Source organism: Apaloderma vittatum, unplaced genomic scaffold (assembly GCF_000703405.1).
Source record: "Apaloderma vittatum isolate BGI_N311 unplaced genomic scaffold, ASM70340v1 scaffold29034, whole genome shotgun sequence".
Lineage (NCBI taxonomy): Eukaryota > Metazoa > Chordata > Aves > Trogoniformes > Trogonidae > Apaloderma > Apaloderma vittatum.
Genome location: NW_009714799.1, coordinates 1 through 18,375, shown reverse-complemented (window position 1 = coordinate 18,375; position 18,375 = coordinate 1). Strand labels below are relative to the sequence as shown.

The following is an 18,375-nucleotide window of genomic DNA, read 5'->3' as shown; positions in this document are numbered from 1 at the left end:
CTGCTCTACAAAATGACCGGGATCAACCTGCAGAAGGTGTTTAGGCCGGTGAAGCAGGAGCTGAAGCCGCCCAGGTACAAGCTGATGACGGAGGCGCAGCTGGAGGAGGTGAGGCCGCCCTGAACCGGGGGGCAGAGCTGCTTTGAGTAAAAAGCCTGGGGGGAGCCCTCTCTCTGCTCCCTTTAACGCCCCAGTTTGAAAACATTTCCGTTTCTTGCCTTTCTTTCAGGTAATTTACTAAATCAGTGTTTCTTCTCTTTGGTTTGCCCCATTTTTCCTCGATTTTTATGGGATGTGCAGGGAAATGGGATTTTTCTTCTCTTGAGTGACAGGTTCTCTTTGATAGCCCCTTTCCTTATGCTTCCTGATGGTGTAAAATGCATTTATCCGCTGTTTAAATTACAGCCTTTGACTGCTTTTTTCCTGCTGTAAGATAAAGGGGCCTGACTTCAGTTATTCTGTAACCGTGGGCACAGCTATGTGTAAACTGTTGGTCCTGGCTTATGCTTTGGGGGAAACTGAAGGGGGAAAACAACCTGAAATAAACATAGTGCCAACAGCAGCATATTCAGATTTTAGTTCTGGGACTTCCCCCAGCAATTTGCCTGGTTTACAGTAGTGTGCTATTGTTCACATGCAGTTCATCTATCTGGAGGTTGAATTGGTGTCTTGCTTCAAGAAAAAGAAGAATTTAGATTTGTCTCTAACAATGCTTGTCCCAAAATTATACATTAGTGTTCCAATAAGATGATTTTTTTTTTTAATTGTAAAATTCAACTACTTTTTTGGGGGGTTTTTTTGGTAAGGCCACAAGGAAAGCCATCGAGGAAGCTAAAGAAAGACTCATCATGCCGCCAGTTTTGAATGAGCGAGAGCCAATTGATGATGTCTTAGCAGAAGACAAATTTCTTGAAGGAACCGAAACTACAAAATACGTGTTTACAGATTTAACTTACTCCGTCCCACATCGTGTAAGTAGGAATGTATTAATTTAAGAGCTTCTCGTTCTTAATTTCAAAGTAAGCTTCTTGGGTTTTATAAAACGTAGTTACAGCGGTTTGCGGGAAAGTTGAGGAGTTGCAAATTCAGTCTGGTACAAGACAGCACAAAGACATATATTTCTAAATGTTTGCTTCCAAATGATAACGCTAAAGTACATTACAGTGCTCGGCGTGGGGGGATAAGCTGTGGGATAGTTAATTATTTTAAAAGAAGATGCTCTTGATATGCTGGGCCTGCCGAGTTCTTCCATACTTCCTAGAAGCTTTCCATGGATTACTTAGTACTGTGCATAGACCAAAAGATGGAGCCACGGCACAGTTGCAGAGATGTGGTGGGAACCTGAGCAAATGATAAATGAATTCATGATAAAACTGTGAAGAAACAGTTGTCAAATTGAAATATGGAGTACGGGGCTAAAGATTTCTCTGTATAATGAAACATCGAGCTGTGTTAAGTACCAGTAGTAAGAGGCTGGAAAAATTCGTAACAAATAGTTACAATTCTAAGAAGTCTCCGAGGTTCAAACATGCCTGTAGTGATGATCCTGTGAAATGAAATGCCACATCTTCCATCTGTTGCTCCATCTGAGAGCTTTCTCCGGGAACCTGCTGTTTCTTCTTCTGCCTCAGTGTATTGAAAACTTCCTTGTCCCAGCAAACTCTGCTGTCTGCTGCCCTCAATCACATATGCTTGAGAACAGATCTGAGCATATTGCTGTATTTGTCCTGTTTTTTGTTTTGCATGTGCCCTTACGGGATTCTAGCACCTACCTCTGAAACAGAAAAAGTACAAGACACTTGCATTCTTAGTGTGTTCTTAAATGCGTAAAGTCAGGCCAGCAGCAACGCTAACTCCTTCCTTAGGGTGTTAGTTCTGTGACCTGTCCAGACTTCAAAGAGTTGTAGCTTTTACTGTGGGTGCATGCACAGCTAGTTCATACAGTAAATTAATGTGCGGAGGTAGCACTTTAACTAATTAGCACCTAACGCAAGTTTCTATCTGATTGTTGCTACTAGCGTGAGTTGAGGTACAGAAGGACTTTGGCAAATAAGAATCTTTTTTATGATGGTTCTGGCTACAGGGAGAGACAACTTTGGGAGATAATACTCTTTTTTTTCTTTTTAAAAAAACCTTTTCAGGAGCGTTTCATTGTAGTTCGAGAACCGAACGGTGTATTACGCAAAGCAACCTGGGAAGAACGAGACAGAATGATACAGATATTCTTCCCGAAAGAAGGGCGCAGAGTTATTCCTCCAGTGCTGTTCAAGGACGAAAACCTTAGGGTAAGATCTTCCTGGCTTTGAGAACGGATCGTTTTTACTTAATTGTGCTGTTTGGACAGAGTAACTTTGAATAAGCCAGTCTCCTTGTATGTTTGAAGCTGCCTAAAATACTTAGAATAAATTTCTACGTTAGGGCCAGGTAAAATCCTGAGCAGGTGTAATTATTCTGTCGTACTAAAATCCACATTTAATCGCTGTGCATCGATGAAATTGTACACTTAATCTGAAAATGTGGTGTTTTATTATCAAAAATCAAGAAACATTGATGACATTTGCCTTGATGACATCAACATACTGTTAGGCATTTTGTCTTGTGATTAAGGGGATGCTTAGAACAGAAATGTTGTGGCTGCTGTTTTGATTTTGGAGCGTTAGAGCGGTGCAATGCAGAATCTATTCCTAAACCTGAACTGTTGTTTTAGACTGTGTTTCAGCAAGACCGTCATGAGGACGTCCTTAACCTGTGCATTGCTCAGTTTGAGCCAGATTCCTCTGACTACATCAGAGTGAGTTCACTTTTTGTTTTTCTAGTTAAAAAAAAATAATAAAATCAGTGAAGAACTTGAGGCTTTGTTTTGTAAATCTGAGTATTATCTGGGGATCAAAGGTGTTGTTCATGTGTTTTTCAAGTACTTTTTCATCAAAGTAAAATTTCACCTCTTTGCTCTTATCATTTTTCTCTTTAAAGTATAGATTACAACTTGACAGCCGCGAAGGGCAGGTTTGGAGGTTATGTCCCTCCCTCCCCACGTTTTCAGTACTGAGCTAACATTTAGCTTTCTCTTACCATAAAGATGTCTGGCCCTGAGAACTGAGCTATCCCAGTGTTATGCTGAATTTTAACACGTATAAATCGTTAAGGTAACATCGTTCAGCCTGTGGCTTAGTCCTGCACTGAAAATAGACTAAAAACTGAAAATAGATTAAAAAGAAGTGAGAGGTAGAGCTCTGTCGTCAAGCTAATGAAAATCAAAACCTTTTCTGCTTGTAGGTTCACCATCGAACATACGATGACATCGAGAAACAAGCCAAATACGATCTGCTCCGCTCAACACGGCACTTTGGAGGACTGGTGTGGCATCTAGTCAACAGAAAGAAGACGGATGGATTGCTAATAGATATGATCAACAGAGACTTGTAAGTGGTGCTTGTCGCTTATTAATTCTGCTTACCCAATAGAAAGCTACAAGTACCCTTGCTTGAAAATAAAGTCAGTATTTCTGCAAGATATATACAGGTTTTCATTTGCATGAAACTTTAAGGCTAGCTGTAACTTTCAGTGATACGGATGCACCAACTGCAGTCCATAGCGGGTATTAACTAGGTTTCTACAGAAATTAGCCTTGTGGGGTTGTTGGAGGTTTGTTTTTGTTTCCCATGTAACTGTGAGTACACTTCACTGATCCTAAAGCCCAACGCTTTTATACTGCTGAGCTCAGGTTTGGCTTTTGAGATTGACATGCTCTGGGTTCTACAGCAAGTCCCAAGTTATAAACTTTAAACAGCGGGTCAGATCTTACTTCTCAACCTGAGGATTTGAAGAGAGAGGAGAAAGTTCCAGTTTTGGAATTCAGTTGTTCAAGGGAAAATTCAAGTATCTGGACAATTTAAATTGCCAATTCGGGGCATCTTTACCTGCCAGCCACCCACTTGGGGCTTATGCTTACGTTTCTGTAAGACACCTCTTCCAGTTTTAAATTCAGTGGCATACGATTCCTAAAACTACTTCAAAACTTGTTGGTTACTGCAGTCTGTGTTAGCAAGTTTTGTTTTGGCAGAGTTGGTTAAATATTTGTTAGTGGGTAGTTAATTGTCTTTTACAGAGATTGCAGCTTCTGGTCTTCCTTCTAGCCACAGATTTTAAGGATTACACACTTGGTATGAGAGCCTTTGCACACCACAAAGTACACTTCAAATATTAAGAGAAAGTAATTGCTACAAACGTGCTTTTGTTTAGGCTGGATGATGCTGCAAGTTTAATTACACTGTATCACATGCTTCATCCTGAATGTCAATCAGCAAAAGCAGCTAAAGAAGGGAATCTTCAGGGAATTGATCTGATCAAGGTATGCTTTTCTACTTTAAGGCTACTTAACTCCAGCAGAGAAGACATTTTAAACAGTAGAAGCCTGTTTAAGTCTAAATTTTTCCTTACTTTAAGCAGCAGACATTCAACGGTTGTGCATGCCCTGGGGTTGTTGTGTTGGGCTTTGTTCAGGTTATTTTTATTATTTTAAATTATATAGAGCTGCACTAGGATTTCAGGTGTAGCTGGCTGATCCGCCACTGGAATGATGAAATCTCATTTTGCAGCTCTGCTCGTAATTGTGCATTAATCTGTCTCCCACCCCATTTGCAGGTTTTCGTGAGAACTGAATCTCAGAAGGAAGGCTACGTACAACTCGCCCTCCAGGCTTACGAAGAGGCAATGGCTACTTCTACAGCATCATGAAATAAACCTTAGGTCAGCCTCTGTTTTAAGTCTGTTTATAAGTGTTCTCTGTACAGGAGTCTGCAATAAATACTTTCTACAACTGACTCTTCTAGGAAATTTATTTTTATTAAATTATTTAAGAATCTCTACACCAGCTTATTTTCACAACCTCAGTAAGTGAACTTAGAGGAGTCTTCCTGACTTTTGCCCTGGTGGTGACAATACACTCCAACTTCAGTTCCTTTACTGTTGCATCTTGAAGCTACAGGCTTGCCCTCAACTTATTTTACTTGCTGAAGGGTACCTGAGCTACCGCTTTCTAACAGATCCAGGCTAAATAGCACAGAGAGAAAGCAACCCCATCCATTTATGCAAAGAAAAGTCAGGTTAAAATACTAAAGCTTGGCTACCATGCTCCTGTTTCAAACATTTGCAATACACACTACTGAAGCTGAGTGAAGAATAGCAAAATTACTAGTAAGTGGAGACCTGAAAACCAGAATTTTTTTAAAGGGTTTATTGAATAATTTGATAAAGCATTTTTTAGTATGCACATACTGGAAGCTGATTCTTTTTGTACAGTTGCTGGGTCTACCCTTCTTTCTACACGTACATGGTCCACTTGCAGTATAAAAATCAAATTAACTTGGGGCACGTAAGTCCACAGAACTTCATTCCTTTGTCTGGAGCGATCGATGTGGTCATCGGAGGAGCATGTTCACTCATCTAAGATCTCTTCATCGAGGTTGATATCTGTGGTGTCAATATCCTCCAGATCCAAATTATCCAAGTCATCTTCCAAGTCCAGCAGTGTCTGGGGAAAGACAAGACTGGATTAAGGGGATACTTGGACAGTTACGCATCAGCCAGCTCATAAGAAGTACCATCCTGCGTGACGTCTCTTCTCTAAAGCACCAAGCTGAGGTAGAAAGATGCAAGAGAAAAAACCTGTAGGGAGAAACTGCCTTCTTGGTAAGGAAATATCTCAGAGTTGCAACTTTTTACTGTGTCCCGAGCAACTGTGTTTGAACCTCACCCTTCGTTCCTTGTAAAGCCAAGAGGCTGCAGGAAGGCATCTGTATCTCTGCGTACAACAGGAAGGGACCCGCACCCTACCGGTCTATATTAATTCCTATTAATATAGGAAGTGCCATTTTCCAGGAGCTTGATCATAGTATTCGTTGAAGTCTTTCACACAAAACTAATTTAGTGCTTGTACTTCCTTTTGTAAAGAATGTATTTCAGTACCTTTTGATCTCTTGTTGGAAGTAGATCAGAATTCTGCAAGACTGTCTTCATCACTTCTTGTTCCGGAGATGGAACTGGTTCTTCCGCTGCCTTCTAATGAGAAAGAGATTCCTTAAGTTCTTTTGAATTTCAATTCTTTGAACAATTGCAAGTGATTAAGTAGTTACAGAAGAGTCCGAGGCAAAAAACCCCAACTCAGCTGCACTGCTTACAGGCCGGTAAGAGCAATAATTTGTGCTTTATCGGTGAAACGTTCTCCACCGTGGATGTTCCCATACAACAGCAACACTGCCTCTGAGAGTTCATCATTTAGTAGTAACACTGACCTGAGATGCCACAACTCCAGAAGGCTCAAAGCCTTTTGCTTCTTCAAGTAAGTTTCTTTCTTCATTTGGCTAAAAGTGAAAAACACACGTTGTTCAGGGAATGTTTAAAAAGGTTGTGCACTGAATGTTTTTCTTGTGGAGACACTGAGAACTCCCACTTCTTACTTACAGTGACAAGGGGGTACTCCCTGGCCAGCCGCAAGTCAGCAAGACTTTGTTTGACGTATTCTTCAGCAACAAAAGCTTCCTTCAATCCGGGGAAAAGGTTTTCATATTCTGTAGGATCAGCAAGGGACTCAGCAGCTTTTTGATTGACTTTGGAGAGATTCTCTCGCCACAGTTTAACAACCCTGAGGATGCAAATGGGATTTGTTACGCACGGGTGTTTCTGACACCGTTATTCACGCTCTGCGTGTGCTCTGAGGTTACCTTGAGACTTGGCTTGGCAAATAGGTCCGTGCAAGAAAAGCAGCTTCTGGGAGACGCCCGGTTTTAATCAGGAGTTCCAAACACGAATCGAGCCTAAAAAAAAATTAAAATGTGATTTTTAACCAGTAGATTTAATAAAGATGAATTTTTGTATTAGATTAGCTGTTTATCCTATTACATAAATTTAAAGTACGTTCATTTCAGATTTTAAAAGTAGCAGCCCTCATAAAACAGAATTAGCTTTTCTGAAAAGGTACCTGCCACAATCTTTCTCCATGAAGTTTTAAGCTAGCTGTAGTCAACAGGCTGAAGAACCTGAGGTTCTTGGCACTTGGGCAAGCAGAACAGAAATCTGAAACTGTTGCTCAATACTTACTTTCCCTGCAGGAAGTAGCTCATGAATGCAACATTGTTCTTGCCATCTTTTTCTGCTCCTTCGGCTAACTTATTCACCATGTTGGCATTTCCCGAGGCCGTAGCCAGGAGCAGCAATCCTCCGTAGTCTTGCGCGTGGTGCAGACACTCCTGGGCTAAGCCAAACTGGCATTTACTAATGGCGAGCTCAGCAAGTTGCTTCCATTTCTGTTCTGACTAACGGTGCAAAAAAGGGGAGAGGGCGGGAAAGAAAAAGAAACAAAAAAATAACCCTCACCTTTTGGAACAGCATTTAATGATTTCAGAGCATTCGATATGAAGTGTAAGTTTACTTGTGAAGGGTCTGTCTCCCAGCTCTGCACCCCCCTTCCCTTTGAGGCACTATGGTTACTGCAGCTTCACAGTGGGACACCCTGACTGTTGCCACACCGCTACACAGACCAAACGGCTCTTCTTTAGACATTGAGCGAGGAAGTAGAAATAAACTTTGGAAATTTAAACAGCAACAATCTCTAAAGTTAACCTTCAGAATGTAAGAAAGGCATCTGTGTCTGTAACTAAGTGAACATTCCTCATCGCTAATTTCATTATTTTACAACAGGATCTGAGCTTGATTCTCCGAGTAAAGGCTACAGGACAAATCACTGCCTGTCTGTCCTCCAGGCACAGCTGTCTGAGCTTGCCAAGGCTGGAAAAAAGGCCTGGAGGCTTCAGTCCTGTCACTCCTCTTACTGTTAAATACTGGAGATTAAGGCTTGGTTCCGGGTTCAAGTCTTACATTCTCCAGGAGTTCACTTAGCTTTCCAAGCAGGCAACATTCTGAGGTCCCCGTCCCACAGCTTACAATTCCTTGGAATTACAGACAGAACAACTTCATCAAGCATGCTGGAGGCACTTATCCGGTGTCGAGGGGGCTGTACTGAATCCTTACATATGAATGTCTTTTTTTACCAGGCCCCTCAGATTCGTGCCAGCACTTCAAATTCGTATGAATCACCAAAACATGTATGCTCACCTCGGCTTCCACTGCAAGCTGATACGCTATTTTTAATTCTCCGAGTTGAAGAGCAAGTTCAAAACGATGCTCTGGATCCGTAGATACTGCAAGAGCTTGTTGTTTGAAGCCCTAAAATAAAAATCCGAAAGTAAGGCTGTGACCCATCGAGTCAAACAGCATCCTAGATCTTCTAATAAAAACCCTCTAAGTAGAAGGTTACAGCATTCACAAATCAACACGCACAATTAACAAGAGTTTATGCTTACAGGTAACGTGACTGAGCTTTGTTTCGCCCACTCAATTAGAAATAATTTATTAAGTTTTTGATAACTAAAAAGTAGTTTTCTTGCCTGTTTTTCAAGAAAATGTGCAACTCTGGTCCTCTGCTCTTTAGGAATTGTGGGAAGAACTTTGTCAGCCATACTGAAATCTCTTCTCATCACAGCAGTTTGGTATTCAAGCACCGAGACCAGCAACGAGTAGCTAACAATGTTTAGCTCCTTATCGCCCAAATAAAGTCGGTTGTCCTTAGGGATATACCCCAAAAGATACATTGTTCTAAAACAAACCAAAGAATATTCACCTTTAATAGATACACTACCAAATAGTCCATTTAAAAAATAAATTAAAAAATCCAATAGTTCTTACTGTGGCAAGAATACTCACATGAAAAACTCTACTTTTAATATACATACACTTTCACATAACACAGTTTATTCCCCTCCAAGACTACATTTCTGCCTCAGAAAATACATTACTAAGAAAAAGTAGTAAAGTGTGGCAAGCAGGTGACAAGGTCTTAACTTTGCTGAAAGAATCTTTAACACTCGCTTCTAACCTGAAGCAGCAACTTACCTGTCTAGATGAGCAATAGTGACGATTTCTCCTCCAACGTAGTAGTTGAGTCTGTTCACAGAACTGGTGTAAATGAAGCAGTCTCCTACCCACAAACCTGTTTTTACGATCTCCTGAATCTCGCCGAGAACCTGGAAATTAATATTAAGCAGATGTCACAAAAAAGGAACTTTTAGATAGCAGTAAAACTACTGCATTGGGCAAGTTGCGAAAACACGTTTAGATACAGATTGGAAGTACATAAAAAATGTTTTTCGTTTTACAAAAACGCTGTAACATGAAATCTCGACCTTAAATTCTTAACTAAACACATTACAGATCTAGAAAACGAGCACGAAAGCTTCCTTACGCAATTTTTGTTTCTGACATTTCACAGCATGAGGTTTTTTTTCCACTTCTCAAACTCCAATGATATTTCAAAACTTGAAAATTGCAGTAGTTTAATCTATGAAAACATACTACCCCAAAGTGGGTTTTAATAATAACCTCTGTAACTTTGTAAGAACAGCAAAGGGGTGTCTGAAGAGAAATGCAGGCATCAAGGTCCATGGATGCTGGAATGAGAACAGGGACAATCTCCCCAAGGAACCCAAATAAAAAGATTAACAGCATTCCTCAGGCAAATGTTCCAGCATTCTGGAACCTAACATTTAACAGGACTAGATTTGCTCTACCCTCGCAAGACTTGCTTCCGTGATCTCTAATCTTATTCTGTTTTTTTTAAATAGAAGTACCTCAAAAGCATCTTCAATTCCATCTTCAGTGACACCTTCGTGTGTTTCTTGGGCTGCTGCAACTTTTTCTGAGAGGTATTTCAGAATGAAGAACGACTCCTCCGTAGCGATGCAGACGAGCTCACCCGAGTCAGACCAGAAAATCTGTATCATCAGAATAACAGCACTGTTTCAGAGACTCCAGCTTAAGACAGGAGGATATCTAGATTAAGGTCAGAACATACAAGCTCTAGAAGCAGCTTTAGGACCCGAGAAGCAAACACATACAGGGATTTTTTTTTTTCCCCCCTTCTGCTACATGACTGAGATAAACTTAAGAAGTTACTACACAATGACCAATGGCTTGGCTTCATTCAAGAAATACAGCAGTCTAGTAAAAAAAAAAAAATAATGTAGTCACTAAACACAGATGGGTAAATATCTTCAGTCCCACCTAGAAACTCACATGTTTGGGCTGAATTTCAATTCTGCGAATCAGTTCTGTGTTTTCCCAATCATAGAATGCCAGACCATTAACAGATCTGACCCCCAGCAGGAAGCCACCGTAGATGCCTGCAAGAAAATAAAGATGGAAGAAATGCACATTGTGCAAAATGTGTGCCAACAGATCTACTTTAAAAGTAAATACTTACCTTCTGCTCCAAAATCAGGTTTGAACGACTTCTTCTCTTTGAAGTTTTTAAATATCTTTACAACACTGTTGCTCTCCCTGATTGCATACCTGAACAGACATTGCATTGTAAAAAAAAATAAATCAAAGTTATTCAGCTTTCAAAGCAGCACATTACTAAAACTGTAAGCTGCTACAGAACAACTGTGTTTGATTTATCTTAAAAAAACAAGCAGAGTGCTACAAATAGAAAGTTTTAAAGCAGGACAGGTCTTGAAAGTTCATTATCCACACATTATCAGCCAGGACAGGCTGCCCAGAGAATCTGTAGCAGCCCCCTTGCTGGAACTGTCCGAGGCCAGACAGAGCTTGGAGCAACCTGGTCTGGTGGAAGGTGTCCCTGCCCACGGCCGGGGAGGGAGTGGAACAAGGTGATCTTTTAAGGTCCCTTCCAACCCAAACCGTTCTAGGATTCTCCTCTTTGTACAGCTTGAAAACCAGGAGCACTTACTCTGAAGAATCATGTGCCCAGACGAACTCCTGCGCAGAACCGAAGCTCTTGTTTCTCAGAGCCATGGCCGTGTAGATGATGTATTCCCCGTCACCACACACCACCACAAACCTAGAGCACGAGCAAGATGCATTTGTCAGGTATTTGTGTTCAATTCAACAGGCAGGACCAGCACAAATTACCTGCGAAGTTAAAAGCCCCTGGCTCAATACAATCCCTGCGAATGCAGACAGAAGAGCTCTGTACGTTCCAGAAATGTCAAAGAAGTGAATTTTTCTCTGCATCATGTTGCTATCTACTCGCTATTCTCTATTCCTTCTGGTGGCTCTTGTACCTGGTGTCCTTTCTATCTCTTGTAATGTAGCTTATCCGTTAACAAAAAGCAATTCAAGAGAAATTATAAAAGAACAGGGTTTGTTGCTGTTGCTTATACATTTTGTTCATGTTCTTCCCTGACCTACAGGGTCCAACTTCTCTGGTTAAGCTGTAAGCTCTTACAGGTGAAGCCCTTCTATTACTCTGGTTTTACAGCACCTGGCTCTGGTACACGTGTTCTCCACCAGCACACATGCAACTAACGTCTTTCATTCAAACAGTTTTTAAATACAAAAGAAAAAAAGAAAAAAAAAACAGAAACCAGCAACATTATTTTGTCAGAAAATCTATTACCGTCCGTTAGGGTTGTGCTGAATTGTCTGAGGATAGATTTCACAGCTCCCCATATCCTTTACAGCCAGAGGCAATCTTTCTCCATCTTTGATTTCAGCATCTCCCATAGCTTTCAAGTTAGCCTGCTGCACTTCCGAATGTTTAGCCCAAATAATTTTTCCATTCGCATCCATGGACATGGCAGGTTCTTCACGACCAAGCTAGGAAGTGTAGCACAAGATTTTTGCAGATGGAGAAAATACATTCTTGATTTTCTTTTCAGCTGAACACACTTAGTGTTCTGGCTACAAACACCAATTAAAATGCCAAATTTTCCGTATTTTACATATTATCACAGAACCAGAAATATATATCACAGAACCAGTTGATATATACACAGGGCAGCAACAAATCACGATTTCTTATTTAATTTTACCTTAACAATAATGCTGCCTTCATCGTATCCCAAAGCCACGTTATTGGATCCTCTTAAACTGGCCACACACCACACTCTCTCCATCCCGTAGTTGAGGGTACTTTCCAGGCGGTAAGTGCTCGAATGCCAAATGCGCACCGTTCCTGGAGGAAAAAGAAGAAAATACCCGCCTTTCACCTCCTCTCACGGCGAGAGGGGGAAGCGTGTAGCTCCACCACAAGAAGAGCTCTCCCCTAAGATCTTCCCCTCTCCTTTACACATCAGGAAATACAAAATTACCGTCTTCTGAGCCTGTGATGATGATGGGCAATTCAGGATGGAAGCTGACACATGACACATTTTGAGCATGTCCTTCCAGTGTTTGTACACACGTTTTATTCTGAAATAGTAATAATAAAAGAGTCAGAAGTACAGCTACAGATAAACACATTGCTACACTTTTAACTTAGTTTCTTAAAAAAAATCTCCCCCCAATCTAAACTTTATGTGAAAACAATTTCTCTTAGATTTCTTCCAGTGACATTTATTTCGAAGACACTCAAACAACAGCACCGGACATATTAAAAACTACGACTGCATTGAGTTAATTACTCCTCCCCAGAACAAAACATTTGTTTCTCTTGACAGAGTTGTGTTCCTCTACTTTCAGATGGGGTTTGGCCTAGAAGACAGGATTTCTCAGAGCTACGCAGCACAACAGATTAAAGCTGAGTTCACTGCAAATTCTACAAATTGAGGTTATTTAAATTCACAGTAGGTTCTCGAAGGGTTAGCAAATTATTTTTTTTAATGAAAAACGTGTCATGAAACATTTCCTTCCAGCTTCCTTCTTTCCAAGCAAAATCGAGGAGAAAATTTTGTTGGTATATTCAACTCCTTTCCCTCTTTTTCTTCACTAACAGTTTTGCTCTGGCAGTCTGCACAAAAGTTTCTGACGAGGTGAACACACACCTGGTAGTCCCAGATCTTAACCAACCGATCGTCTGCACCTGAAATGAGGTACGGCTTGTCTCCTCCACTGTAGTAGTCAATGCAGTTGACTCCTTTCTCATGACCTTCCAAAGTGAAGTTGGGTGAAGAAGAGCCAAGCTGCCACACCTTTCCAGAACAAAAACGACAAAAAATCCAACCACACGTAGTTATCAATCTTTTTCAACCTCGCCAGAGTAGATATTCAAATATATTTTACAATTCCAGAGATACAGACTATGGAATTCCAAACATACGGCTGGTTTCTCAGGTGAAAAACCCGAACTGCTTATCGAACTACCAGCACTCCCCTCCCACAAACCAGACAGAAATAACATGCAGAGTTGCACACACCGTGCTCACGCCACAGAACAACAAAATTCGTTCTTTCACCATTTAACCGTTACTCCTTCCCAATATTTCTGCCTAATCCAAAGGGAAATGTGAAGTTTAGAGAAACAGATTTCAATGATTAGCGGGGACAGGCAATATTGTAAATTTACTGAATTACTTATTAGGTGCACAGTAACTCAACCGACGTTCAGGTCTTTATTGGAAAAAGCCTCCAATATGGCACCTGCTTTTAGGAATTCTGACCCACTGCCCATATGGTACTATTGCTTTGTGTACTCGGTCTGATAATTCCTTAAGGATTAAGCAAAACAACCCCAAAATACAGTTTCTCTACCTTGATTGTCCGATCCAAAGAGGCACTGGCAAACTGGTTATTGTCTTTCGGGTTTATGACGATCTGCATGACGTAATGGGTGTGGCCTTCAAACACCTGAGAGCAAGACCATTTTTTATCCCAGTCCCAGAGTTTAATGAGCATGTCATCTGAAAAACCAAACCAAACCAAACTAAGCGTCAGTTAATTTAATATTTTGTGATACCTACCTTATTAAACTACATAATCCTTAATAACTTAAAGGCTCACTCATCCCATTCCATCCCTCTCCTAACCCTGTGAGATTGGACAGTTGGACACGATGATCTCCAAGGTCTTTTCCAGCCTAAACAATCCCGTGGTTCTACGATTACCTGTTCTTCCTTGCAGAAGGACACAGGGAGTACAAGTTTCTCAAAAAGAGCGTCCAGTAAAATGGTGATAAACTAAGAGATACATCTGTCTTTAAAAGGGAGATTAAGAATCGATATCAAAGTATTGAATTACTCATCTAAAAATGCTGGGCATGTATTAAAGAATTGGAGCAATAAATTGCTTCTTCTGCAGCACCTCCACTGAGGAGCACCAAGAAACAGGAAGCAGAGACATCCAAGTTGGCTTCCTAGTACCTTTATTTCAAGCTTTAACAACAAAACACAGAAATAAATGGTGCTTCTGAGTCACGAGGCTCTCTACCCTCTTGCAGAGCTCTGACTCCCTTGGTCAAGTTTCCAGGAATGAAAAGCACTGAGTAACCCCATGTAGATGTTCTTGGGCAAGATCTGTTGGGATATCGTGATCTTTCAATCCCGAGTACCACAGATCACCTCAGGTAACAGAGAACTCAGCAGTATTTTGGGGAAAAAACCAAAGTTTTCTGTTGTTTCAAGTCAGATTGCCTGCGGAAAACATACTCCAAACCATTATGTAATTGTTTTAAAAAAACGTAACTTTACTGTGTCAAACTGTGAAATAAGAGATCATTAGGACATACATGAACTTCTCCTCCGGTAGATACTAAGCAACAAGGTTCTTTGGTCTTCTCTGATGAGAACATAAACTATTATATTTTAAATTGTAAATGCAGTTAATATTCCATTAAAAAACCACAAATGCATCTGGCAGAGAAATAACATGAAGTGACAACTGTCATGTTGGCTACTTGCTCAAGGAGCCCTGTTTCAGCAGATAAAGGGAAAACCATGCAATCCCTCACTAGAAAGAAAACAGAAGCCCGAAAATAGCTGGTTAATAAATATAAAAATACAGGAAAGAGCTCTTACCACTGCTTGTCAGTATGAAAGGCTGTGTGGGATGCACAGCAATGCAACGAATGTAATCTGAGTGTGCTTCAAACATGTGAACTCTTTCCAAGGTGTTATAATTAAAAACTCTAATCTGCATGTCATCCTATGAAAATGAAGAAAAGCCACCATTAAAATAGGACTCTCTGTGTAATACACCTTAAATAAAAAAATCCCAACATAACATTCCACCCTCTAACAACGAACTGTTTAAGAAAATGCATTTTCTGTACATCGCTAACAATTCAAATTACAGTTCGATTCAGAAGCCTATAAATAACCCAATCCTATCCCAAGGCATTTGTGAAATGGAAAAAAATCTTGAACTAAAATGTCATTTTAAAAATACGTATTTAAAATAGTCTTTTGATGTGAAATTAAGTGAAGTCACTGACTAAAACTTGTCCCTGTTGCTAAAAGCAGCTGTCCTGCCCTCTCCTTACCATTTTGTGTTAGGGCACTGCAGCCTTCCTGGGGAAAGGCAGGACAGAGAGAGCTGCATGCTGAATCAGGGCAAGAGGCTGATCCCAAAGAAATTAAGTTGATAAAAGGAAAAAATAGAGACTAACTTTCATCAGTTACTAGTCCAGTTCCCCTGCAGCTGCTTGAACTCTCGTGCTGCCAAAGAGGCAGCGTCGTGCTTCTCGGAGAACAGAGCTAACCTGGGCACACTCGGAGTAACTGGGTCACGGCAGCACAAGACAATGAAATGATAAGAAATTTTCTACTCTGTGTATAGGGCAGACGACTAGGGAAAAAACCAACCAAAAATGAGACCTAAAAAAAACATGTATTGCCTCAATTTTAGACAAAACCATTCATTCCATCGGGAAAAACATGTTACCAAGATTAGAATAGAACTACTTCTCTTGAAGGAGACTCATTGGATAAAAGCAGAGGAGAATGTAACTTTTAAGTCACCTTACCTAGGATAGATGATAGTTTCACCTTAGTTAGAGCAGCACCACTAATGTTTAGTCAAAACTGGGTGCAGAGTGCATTCCAGCTGACAGCGAAAGTTGAATCTAGACCTACCATGCACCACGTGCAGAAACAGCCACCATATTAGGTTGCTCTGCTTTGAAATGAAAACTTCAAGTTCCTAAGTTTACTTAAAGGAGAATATTTCTGGGAAACTGTAGGGAAGTCTTCCTTTCTCTTCTACAAATTCATCTCACATCATATTAATATACGAGATGGAAAGGAATGGCCTGAAAATAAACTGAAGTACTAGTGGAGACGGAAGTCACAAGACAACGATAGCTTACAGCTCCTGTAACAACCCAGTTCTTTCTTGCCACGAATTTGGCAGCTCTCACTGGCAGGTCACACACTTCAAAATTCTTCACCAGGGTCTAGAAATAAAAACAGTAAGTTTATAGCAGAGCAGAAAATATCAGTTCTAAAATCAGCTCTTTTATCTCTTCTTAACAGTGTCCGTGTTGACTTTCACAACTCTCCAAAAAATCCAGTAACACTACAAGCACAATTTTTAGAAGGAATGTACCTGTCCAAGAAGAGAAATCCTTGTCTGCTCTGTTCTTTTCAAATCACCTTTATGGTCTCCCTTCATTCTTAATCCAACCCTATCGCTGAATATTTTTGGAGCTGCTGCCCAATTTCAACTATACTTGATGGGCAGACAGAAGTGTAACAGTTCCTACAACCTTCACATATACCTTGTATTGAAAAGTAAAAGTTACACATCTCTCAGTTATTTCCTAATAAAGGAAAATCTAAATCATCACCTGTGTTTCATGGTTCCAAACACAGACGCTGCCGTTGTAGAGGCTAGCCAACATCCATGGTTCCGTGGGATGCAAGTCTACGCTCTTCACCCGGTCAGACCGAGCGGTTAGTTTCCGTTTTATATCAAGTCGGAGAGGCTACAGAGGAAAAAAAATTGAGAATACGAAGTTACTCAACATAAAACCGGCACAAAAATATGATGGAAGAAGGAAAGCTGAAGTCAAATTTTAAAATAAAAGGATTCAATTCTGCTTTTCAGGCAGACAGAAGACTATGACTCTTTCCTATCCATCTACTTATTTGTTTCTGTAGAGGTTTCCAGAAACATCACATCCCTACCAATGGCACTGGGTCCGTTTAATTTACGTTTGTGACTGGTTTTTTCATACGTAAAAGTATCTCCAGCACAGTCAAAAAAATAAGAAAGATGCACTGCACATCGTCCTGGTGTCCCTGACCTACTAAAGCAAAGCGAATTTGCTTAAAATATAAATAACAGAAGATGATTCTTCTTCCTACTTCTCCTGAAAAAACAGGTGGACAAGCCAGTTATCACAACCGAACACACATTTGCATATTGTAGATTTATTTCCATTCACAATTCCAATATGAAGCTTTAGAATAGAACACTATGTTGCAAAAAATGCAGGGAGTAAACATTTTAAGTCTTTCTCATATAAGGAAGGCTTAAATTCTCTGGCCGGTTACGAAAGTTGAAAAGGCAGGAAGCACAGGAAAATTATTTTCTAAAATATTTGAGGAATTATAGATTTGTTTAGACACTCAGAGGCTGTTGAGTTCACTTAATGCTGCCGATATTTTATCTCAGAGAACTTATAACATCTGATCAAAGAATGCTGCACGTGTTTAATAGCAGAATAAAATTAATAAAACCTGCAGTTACATATGTCGGACGCTGAAGGAGAAAAGATACCCAGCTATTGTGTAGCACCTATGGGCATGACAGCTGATGGTAGAGAACGAACTTGTGGCATATTTCTCCTGCCATTAATACCAGAAAAGTAGACAAGATAACTGCATGTGATTCTGTGCTTATCCTTGGAACTGCTCTTATGTACTGCTGCTAAGGACCAGTCCATGGCTGATCTAAGAGATAAACTGCAACATGTACTTAAGAAGCTTTAACAAGTGTCAGGTCTCTCTGATGAATACCAAGCTGGTAATACAGTCCAAAGGCTCTGCCCTGTGACTTCAAGACTAATGATGCTATGGGACTTTCAAGTGCTTTCTTCCTTTTATTTAACTTAAATCACAGAGTAACAGAATATGACTTTTTCAGGTATCATAGGAAGAAGAAAACCCGTCACAAACAGCAAGAAAACCTTTACCGACATCCCTGGCTTGCCCTGCCCACAGCCAACTCACTCCGGCAGGGCCAGCAGTGTGTGCGAGGGTGCCGCGACACCCAGGTCTGGCTCCACGCTTGGCCTGGCGGGCCGGCTGCTCGGGCCCTCACCCCGAGTTCACAGAATCACTGAACAGTTTGAGTTGGAAGAGCCCTTAAGGATCATCTGTACTTCCAAAACCGTGGCCACAGGCAGGGACACTTTTACCCGAGCTTTCCCCAGCCCCCATCCAGCCTCGCCTCGGACCCTCCCAGCGAGGGGCTGCCACAGCTTCTCGCGGCACCCTGTGCCAGCGCCTCACCCGCACAGGGAATAACTTCTTCCCAATGTCTAACCTAAACCTACCCTGCTCTAGTCTAAAACCATTGCCGCTCATCCTGTTGCTACACATGCTTGTAAGCAGTCTCTCCTCAGCTTTCTTGTAGCCCCCT

General features: G+C 40.9%; 2 protein-coding genes across 2 annotated transcripts; one reads left to right on the top strand and one right to left on the bottom strand.

Annotated features, from left to right (window-relative positions):
• Positions 1-3: 3 nt before the first annotated feature.
• MRPS22 (mitochondrial ribosomal protein S22) lies at positions 4-4,812 on the top strand (the record flags this gene model as incomplete). The annotated part of the gene is made up of 7 exons (XM_009868906.1): positions 4-108; positions 807-971; positions 2,142-2,285; positions 2,708-2,791; positions 3,277-3,422; positions 4,243-4,351; positions 4,645-4,812. Coding segments are annotated over 7 exons (846 nt in total), but the record flags the coding sequence as incomplete, so codon positions are not given.
• A 625-nt stretch (positions 4,813-5,437) lies between these two features.
• Positions 5,438-17,932, bottom strand: COPB2 (coatomer protein complex, subunit beta 2 (beta prime)). Its single transcript, XM_009868905.1, has 22 exons — positions 17,927-17,932; positions 16,577-16,714; positions 16,097-16,183; positions 14,808-14,934; positions 13,546-13,694; positions 12,840-12,986; positions 12,168-12,267; positions 11,889-12,031; positions 11,474-11,673; positions 10,805-10,915; positions 10,316-10,404; positions 10,129-10,235; positions 9,684-9,827; positions 8,950-9,080; positions 8,445-8,652; positions 8,113-8,223; positions 7,099-7,313; positions 6,723-6,815; positions 6,463-6,643; positions 6,294-6,362; positions 5,968-6,060; positions 5,438-5,533 (listed from the first exon to the last, which is right to left on the bottom strand). Exons 1-22 carry the CDS (start codon positions 17,930-17,932, stop codon positions 5,438-5,440), a joined length of 2,745 nt encoding a protein of 914 aa, XP_009867207.1.
• Between the last annotated feature and the right edge of the window lie 443 nt (positions 17,933-18,375).

What these genes read in the sequence shown, in the direction of transcription:
- COPB2 (XM_009868905.1), bottom strand. An exon ending in CAGCACAACCCTAACGGACG is followed by an intron (nt 10,916 to 11,473) that starts GTAATAGATTTT and finishes CTCGTGCTCTAG; the next exon opens with GTTTGTGGTGGTGTGTGGTG. An exon ending in ACCTGATTTTGGAGCAGAAG is followed by an intron (nt 10,236 to 10,315) that starts GTAAGTATTTAC and finishes ATTTTCTTGCAG; the next exon opens with GCATCTACGGTGGCTTCCTG.